The following is an 8,325-nucleotide window of genomic DNA, read 5'->3' on the forward strand; positions in this document are numbered from 1 at the left end:
TGTCACATTTGGTTTTACAAGATATGTTAGATTATATTAATGGCCTCAATTCTTTTTTCCTCTTTGATTCCAGGCCATTTTTCATGTGACTATGTAGTGCTCCTGTTAAAGACCTGAAGCCTTTCCCCACCCTTCATATTGCATTAGGACATATAACTTGTTTTGGCTAATGAAATAGTAACAGAATTTACACGTGCTACATTCAGACAAGCTCTTTTATAACTGGGCTTACTCTCTTGCACTTTTGCCACTATCATGAGAAAACATGCCCAGGTTAGTATAGTGACCTCAGGAGGGGGATGACCAACATATGAAAAATGATATTACCTTTTGGATGAAAGATGGAGCTGAGCTACCCCAGCAAAATCAGGACACTGATGCTGAAACTTAGCCTGTATCAGCCAACCTACAGCCTACACTCAGACATAAGTAATAAACGCTTATTATTAAATGTCACCAAGATATTTGTGGCTGATTGTTATGGTGCATATTGTTATAATAGTTGGCCACTCGAGAAAACTCAATACAGTGGTTTTAAGAGTGAATTATTAATTTGTGCCAACCAAATATGACTAACTATAGATGTTTAGAATCCACGTGAAAGAAAAGAATAAACAGTAATCTAGTTTTATTTTCATGTATCAACTGCACTTTATAGAAATGTAAGTAACTTCTAGAGTGTATTTCTTGACAGCTTAGAGCATTACAAAGCATTACAAATTCAATTTATTTGGAGGAAAATGTTAAAGAAAAGGTTTTCGTGAAGGAATTCAATTTAAAAAAAAAATGGAACCCTAATAGCAAAATGCCTAAGAGCCAGTTCCCTCTATGTAATTAATTTGCTTACCAGGTATGTGTCACCAAAACCCCTAATTCCATCTAAAAAGTTTCCTTTTCCTTCTGCCCCCTCCCCTCTTCCTCAGCTGACCTCAATAAAGTATGAGTACCTCCAAACAGGGTTGTAAAACCCCCACTTAAATCATCTATGTCCATTAAGAGTCAACAGGACCCCATCATGGCAAGAAGAAAAGGACCAAGCGGTAAAAATAAAGAAAATAGGGTAGTTGCGGCCGCGCTCCTGAAGCCGCCACCTCTGCCGGAGGCCGCAGCGGGACCCGCGCCGGAACCATGTTTCGCAACCAGTATGACAATGACGTCACTGTTTGGAGCCCTCAGGGCAGGATTCATCAAATTGAATATGCAATGGAAGCTGTCAAACAAGGTTCAGCCACAGTTGGTCTGAAATCAAAAACCCATGCAGTGTTGGTTGCATTGAAGAGAGCACAGTCAGAGCTTGCAGCTCATCAGAAGAAAATTCTTCATGTTGATAACCATATTGGTATCTCAATTGCGGGACTTACTGCTGATGCTAGACTGTTATGTAATTTTATGCGCCAGGAGTGTTTGGATTCCAGATTTGTTTTTGACAGACCTCTTCCTGTGTCTCGTCTTGTATCTCTAATTGGAAGCAAGACCCAGATACCAACACAACGGTATGGCCGGAGACCATATGGTGTTGGACTGCTCATTGCTGGTTATGATGATATGGGCCCTCACATTTTCCAAACCTGTCCATCTGCCAACTATTTTGACTGTAGAGCCATGTCCATTGGAGCCCGTTCTCAATCAGCTCGTACTTACTTGGAGAGACATATGTCTGGGTTTATGGAATGCAATTTGAATGAACTGGTTAAACATGGTCTGCGTGCCTTACGAGAGACACTTCCTGCAGAACAGGACCTAACTACAAAGAATGTTTCCATTGGAATTGTTGGTAAAGACTTGGAGTTTACGATTTATGATGATGATGATGTATCTCCGTTCCTGGAAGGTCTTGAAGAAAGACCACAGAGAAAGGCACAGCCTGCTCAACCTGCTGATGAACCTGCAGAAAAGGCTGATGAACCAATGGAGCATTAAGTCACAAACCAGTCTGTATGTGTATTATCAAATATGTAAGAATGCAGGAGCCCTTACTGATGACAGTAATCTATACTTTGAACCAAAAGATGTGGCGTGGTCTTCTGGTATGTTTTAGGAATCGGTCCAGATGTGTTTTTCCCAAGTAACTTGTCTGAACCATATAATGGTGTGCATTTTTCTTTGAGAGGGTCTATATAATCATTTTCTAGAAAGTATAGTTATCTGTACTAATGTTTTTATATGAAGAACATAGTGTCTTTGTGGTTTTAAAGACAACTGTGAAATAAAATTGTTTCACCTGCAAAAAAAAAAAAAAAAAAAAGAAAATACTCTATTTGATTACTAGATATCATTTCTTTTCATAAATCAGTGCTCATAAATCTCTCCGTTCATTTCAGCCTCCTAATCTTTACCTTATTTCACTCTTCTTTCCATAACCCCTCTCGGTCCTATTTTGGCCCCTTGTTTTTGCCCACCTCACTCTTATTTAGTCCTTCTCTGACAGGGAAACCATCTTAGGAAGCTTACAACTGAGGAGAGGATGAGTGTGCTCTCCTATTGTAGTTGATGTTGACATTTCTGGAATAGCACTCAGATTTGCTTTTCCATCAATAACCGCAAATTCGTAACTATTATCCAAGTAGTATTTGACTATTTTCTCCTTAAGTAAGAAATCCAGAAGGTATATAAATAACACACTGGCACCCAGACATGTTGTTTCTAATATATTATGAAGATGGCCCCCAGAATATTGCAAAATCAAAGGCTAAAAAATGAGACCAATAACAGCTTTTTTTCAAAGAATGCAAGTTACTCACATTCCCAGGATAGACTGAGAGATGCCCAGAGGTTCAAGATGCACCCCATGCTCCATTGTATATGGGACTTCTTAATCCTAAACAGTTACTGGAAGGTTGAACAAAATTGAATATTGAGATTTTATTTTTGTGAGAGCAGCTTTTAATTTTTACCCATCTTAGCAGATACAATATCATGATTACTACATTTGTTATGGTTATTAGCTATATAATATGGGGAACAGGAAACACATTGGCTTCTATTTAAATACAAGTGTTATAGGAGGAAGTTAAGTGAAATCTAAAGAAGGACAAAATATTCTTCTGTTACAAATTCTTATGTTCCTACACGTTCTATTAGAGATCAAGCAAAACACCAAGTTCAAAAAATTCATCAATTCCAATTAAATTTGCATTAGTGACATCCACATTTATCAAAGTGAATTCTTCTTACTACAGCTATCATCTCTATTCTCTCATTAAGCTGAATATCAGTATGCAGCCAATATACTCTACTGTCAAATGTGCATTTCAATGAAAACCTAAAAACCTAAGAGAAATAGCAAAGACAAGCCCACTTTGTAGGTCCATGGCATATCCACCTTTGTATAACCTCTTATTCTCAGACTCAACTGGGATCTAAAAAATGGATTGGAATTCAAGGTTACCATAACTGGTTAGTCCACATGTAAGGTTTAGGCACTTCCAGTTTTAAGTTGATTTTTATAGAGGAACTGCTATTCCTTCTTATTATGAACTCTATTGATAAGCCAATCTAAAATTAAATCCCCTTATGCATGAGGAAAGATACTAATGCATGTTATGATGCCAGAGAAAACCAGAGATCTTGAGTTCCCTAAGAACTTAATTTATTTATTACCAAAAATAAATTCTGGTGATAGCTCCTTTCAGTGAACTATTCTCCAAAGTAGCAGTTTAAGTACCTGTGATTTTTAGCAGTTTCACTCATTTTTGAGGAGCTTTTGTCATTAATATCTCTGGTTGAGTCACAGTTTCCAAGACCTTTCAGACACAGGAAATTCCTAACATAGGGAGTCTCCATATGCCACTCTGGAAGATAGCTCTAAAATGCTTCTCTATGAACTGTGGAGATTCCCATGCTGCCTAGAATAGTTCCACATTCCTAGGTAGCTGCTTTGCCTGGTACTTCTTCCTTGGCGCTACTTCTGATGAACAGCTTCTGCTAGAGCATTCACTGAGATGGCAAGTCACGGTCACCATGTTGGGACAGCCTTACAAGCAATTCTTCAAAATCCTATATTGTTGCAGTTGGGAATCTTGGGTGACACCATGCAGGATTATCTTATCACTTACTGTTGTCCTTTTCCCCCACCCCTTAATGTGATCTGTGATGTGGCAAAGGTCCATTTTCTCAACCTTAGGATAGGATAAAGACTTCATGTATATTTGCTATGGTTGGACTCCTTAGAGATTACAATTATATTCCTTCATTCATCTGGGTAAAAATAAAAACTTGGGTAGTTTGGGAATATGGCTGCCGTTTCTAACGTCTAACAGACCTAGATACATCATTCTCAGACTTATACACTAAAATCCTATAGTCATCAAGACAGAGAGGTAACTAGATTGATCCTCAGCTGTACTGACAATTTTTGGGAAAAGGCTGAGCTGTGTGCAAGTTTTCAAGTGTTATGAAAATTCTAAAGCCTGAGGCCTTAAAAAATTTTTCTTCAAGTCTAGATCTTTGCAATCCCATACCTAATCTGACTTTAGAATATTAATCTGTGTTGGCAAGGAAATAGGGAAGTAGGGAGGGGGATTTATCACCTCAAGGAAGAATGAAGATTATTTGTACAAAGTTTGGTGTATACTGCATACTGATAAGGAATTTTTAATAAGTTCTGAAGCTGATCATGTGTAAGATCAAAAATCATACTACTTTTGTTGCCTTATCACTCTGCCCTTTCAAACATTTACCTAATACCATCACCCTAATACCATCAGTTTTCATTTGAGATAGGGTAGGTGGTAGCAATGGGACTGAAGTTTACTTGTCAATATTAAGGTTTCTTATTTTGCAGTACACTCAACCCAAACCTACTTTAGACAGCTTATGACCAAAAAGACCCTGTGTTCTACCTTGGTAATAAATAAAAGAGTAAAATTATGTATATGTCTAATTAACCAAAATGCTCTTTCCTTTAAAGAGAGAATGAAATGGCTCTAAATAACTGAGTTTCAAATAAAGTCTAAAATTAAAAACAAAAAGCAATAGGAACCTCACTACATACTAGTGGAGGTATACTGTGTTCATGAGTAGAAAGATTCAATATTGTTTAAATGTCAATTATCCACAAATTGGTCTATAGAAAAACAGTGAAAGAGAAGAATCCAATTTCCAGGCAAGACTTTCTTTCAGGCAATAATGTCGAAGGATCTTGGTTTACTTTGATATATCATCAAGGTGATTCAGTAGGGCAATATGCTCTCACAGTCATACTTCACCAATAGGCTTCTTAGAATTTTTATTCAAAACTCAAGATCCCCATGCAGTACATTACATCATTGGCTCCAAAGCCTCATTCTTCCTGGCATCCAAACCCCATGCCATGTGACTTTGCAGTTTCTTCCCCGCAGGTGTATGAGTCAGCAGAGCAGATCCATGAGAATAAATGATTGCTGTTTTAAGCCAGTGTGTTTTGGGGTGGTGTGTTACGCAACACCATTATGGCAATATTTAACTAAGTGATATAACCCCACAGAGAATGTCTAGATAGCACAGCTTCTGCTTGTATTAAAACAGGGAGTGTTTTAATACATTTGTGTATAACATTGTGAAAGAACATGTTACGTACAATAAAAGATGAATTCCTGTCCTTGATGAACCTTTGATCTGAAGGTAAACATCTTTCCTAATCTAACCAATACTTACACTGAGAAGGCAGTTTCCTGTGCTAGTTCATTGTGATGGTTCATGAATACTGCTGTCTGGTTGTTTTAAATATTTCAATTAGTTATCCATTTTACTGTACTTCTGCCCCGAGGCTTAAAGCTAACAGCATAATTCAAAGAGAAAGAAAAAAGACACTAACACATTACTCTTCCTGAAGCAATGATGGAGATCATCATAACTGTGTCAAGGACATTCCTGTCTGATATTTTGAATTCTAACCATACAGCCTCAAGGCAGTTGGAACAACCCTGGAGAGGAAAGCAATTCTCATGCAATGTTTATCAGTGGGCACTTTCTTTTACAAACTTTTCTCTGCCCATCTCCTGTGTCCAGAAAATTAGTTTTTCTTTTTTTTATTTTGAAAAGCTTGATTTGCCCTCTATGACTTACAAAGACAAAGTTGATGAGTTTTTAGAATTTCCACCTGGGTGGCTCAGGTCATATCCCAGAGTCCTGGGATCAAGCCCCAGATCTGGCTCCCCACTCAGCAGGGGGTTTGCTTTCTCCCTCTCCCTCTGCCCCTCCCTCCTGCTCATGCTTTCTCTGGCTCTCTCATTCAAATAAATAAAATCTTTTTTAAAAATAAGTAAATTCCCAAAATATTTTTTCTCAGAATTCAAAACTTGTGCGCCCAATGAATTGGTCAATAGCAGCCTGGATAACATTAATTTATTGAAGTATAATTATTAACATAAGTGCTCGCTTCAGCAGCACATATACTAATTATTAACATAAAACAGAGATTTTAACCATTCAGTCTGATGGGTTTTTACAGTTGCATACACCCAAATAATGAACATTTGAAACTAAATACAGAATGTTTCTATTACCCCAGAAAATCCTCTTCTGTCCCTTTAAAGAGTCATCCCCAAAGCAACCACTTTTGATTCTAATCAACATTAGTTTTGCCTGCTCTTGGGAGTTCATATAAATGAAATAAAAAGAGCATGTATTCTTTTGTCTCTGGCTTAATTTTGCTCAACTTCATGTTTTTGTTTTAGATTCATTCATGTTTTTGTCTTTCAGTAACTTCCCCCATTTATATTGCTAAATTAGCACACCACCATAAAAATATACCATAATATACTTATCCATTCTCTCACAGATAGGCACTTGGGTTCTTTCAGACCAGCCTTCATGAAAAAGCTGCTATTAACATTCTTACTCAAACTATTCTGTGCATATAAATTTTCATTGTGTGTGCGCGCGCATGCACACACAGGTACAGATATCCAGAAGTCAAATTTTGATTGAGAATGTGAATTTTAAAAAAAAAAGAGAGAATGTGAATTTTTAGATAAATTTAGAGAGAACAGGCATTCCAAAAATATTCATTCTCCAAACCCATGAGCATAATATTTTGCTTCATTCATTCATTCATTCATTCAGATTTTATTTATTCATGAGAGACACAGAAGAGAGAGAGGCAGAGACACAGGCAGAGGGAGAAGCAGGCTCCACACAGGAAGCCTAACGTGGGACTTGATCCCAGGTCTCCAGGATCAGGCCCTGGGCTGAAGGTGGCGCTAAACCGCTGAGCCACCCAGACTGCCCCTGCGTCACTTATTTAGATGTTCATTTCTATTTGATTTATTTCTAAACGTCAAACAAATTTTGCACTCCCAGGATCAGAACAATGATTATTATTAGGTATAACAGGGAGATAAGCTATTAATAAAGAAGTTGATCCATCCAGAATTATGAATCCCAAATTGGTATGTACCTAACAGAACTTTAAAATTATCAACCAAAAAAATAAATAAATAAATAAAATTATCAACCAACTTAAATTTATCTTTAAAATTCTCCACCGAAAAAAAGTAAAATATACATTCTATTTGTGTTGTTATTATTTTGTATATTTATGCATTTTATTTTTTCTATCAAGAACAAAAAAGTCAATTCAGTAAGATTTGGCTCCATATATTTTATTTGAATAATGAATATCTTATGGAACTAATTTGAAAATTAAAAATATACCTAAACAAAGATTACATGAAATCTTTAAAAAATATATTTTATTTATTTATTCATGAGAGACACAGAGAGGCAGAGACACAAGCAGAGAAGCAGGCTCCACACAGGGAGCCCGATGTAGGGACTCCAGGATCACGCCCTGGGCAGAAGGCAGGTGCTCAACCACTGAGCCACCCGGGCGTCCCAGATTACATGAAATCTTGTATTATTCTGCACAACTCATGCATATACATATCTATTCCAAAATTAAGTGTTCAATTAGTAAGTTTAGGAAATTCTAACCTTTTCTAAAGTGGCAATAGCATCTCCTATTCCCACCATCAATGTATGAATTTCTCCACATCTTTGCCAGCAATTGATACTGTGACATTTTTTGTAATTTCAGTCATTCTAAAAAGTGTGTAATGATATATTACTGTGGTTTGATTTACATTTCCCTAGTGACTAAAGATGTTGAACATCTTTTCAAGTGCTTATTGCTCTCTATATTATGTTCTTCACTGAAATGTCTTATCATGTCTTTTGCTAATGTCCTGTTTGCTTTTTAAGTGTTGAGTTCTAAGTTCTTTATATATTCTAGGTACTAAACCTTTGTCAGATAAGTGATTGGCAAATGTTTTCTCCAACTCCCTAGCTTAGCTTTTAGTCATATTAATAAAGTCTTTCACAAACCAAAACTTTTCAGTTTTGGTA

The 8,325-nt window shown here is 36.8% G+C and overlaps 1 protein-coding gene across 1 annotated transcript; it reads left to right on the forward strand.

The window, feature by feature from the left end:
• Nucleotides 1-1,066: 1,066 nt before the first annotated feature.
• On the forward strand, nt 1,067-2,186 carry LOC121482978 (proteasome subunit alpha type-1). Its single transcript, XM_041741180.1, has one exon. It carries the CDS (start codon nt 1,129-1,131, stop codon nt 1,918-1,920), a length of 792 nt encoding a protein of 263 aa, XP_041597114.1. The 5' UTR covers nt 1,067-1,128; the 3' UTR covers nt 1,921-2,186.
• Nucleotides 2,187-8,325: the final 6,139 nt, after the last annotated feature.

The sequence above is a fragment of the Vulpes lagopus genome, chromosome X (genome assembly GCF_018345385.1).
Source record: "Vulpes lagopus strain Blue_001 chromosome X, ASM1834538v1, whole genome shotgun sequence".
In the NCBI taxonomy this organism is placed as follows: Eukaryota; Metazoa; Chordata; class Mammalia; order Carnivora; family Canidae; genus Vulpes; species Vulpes lagopus.

What these genes read in the sequence shown, in the direction of transcription:
- LOC121482978 (XM_041741180.1), top strand. Translation starts at nt 1,129, where the DNA reads ATGTTTCGCAACCAGTATGACAATGACGTCACTGTTTGGAGCCCTCAG.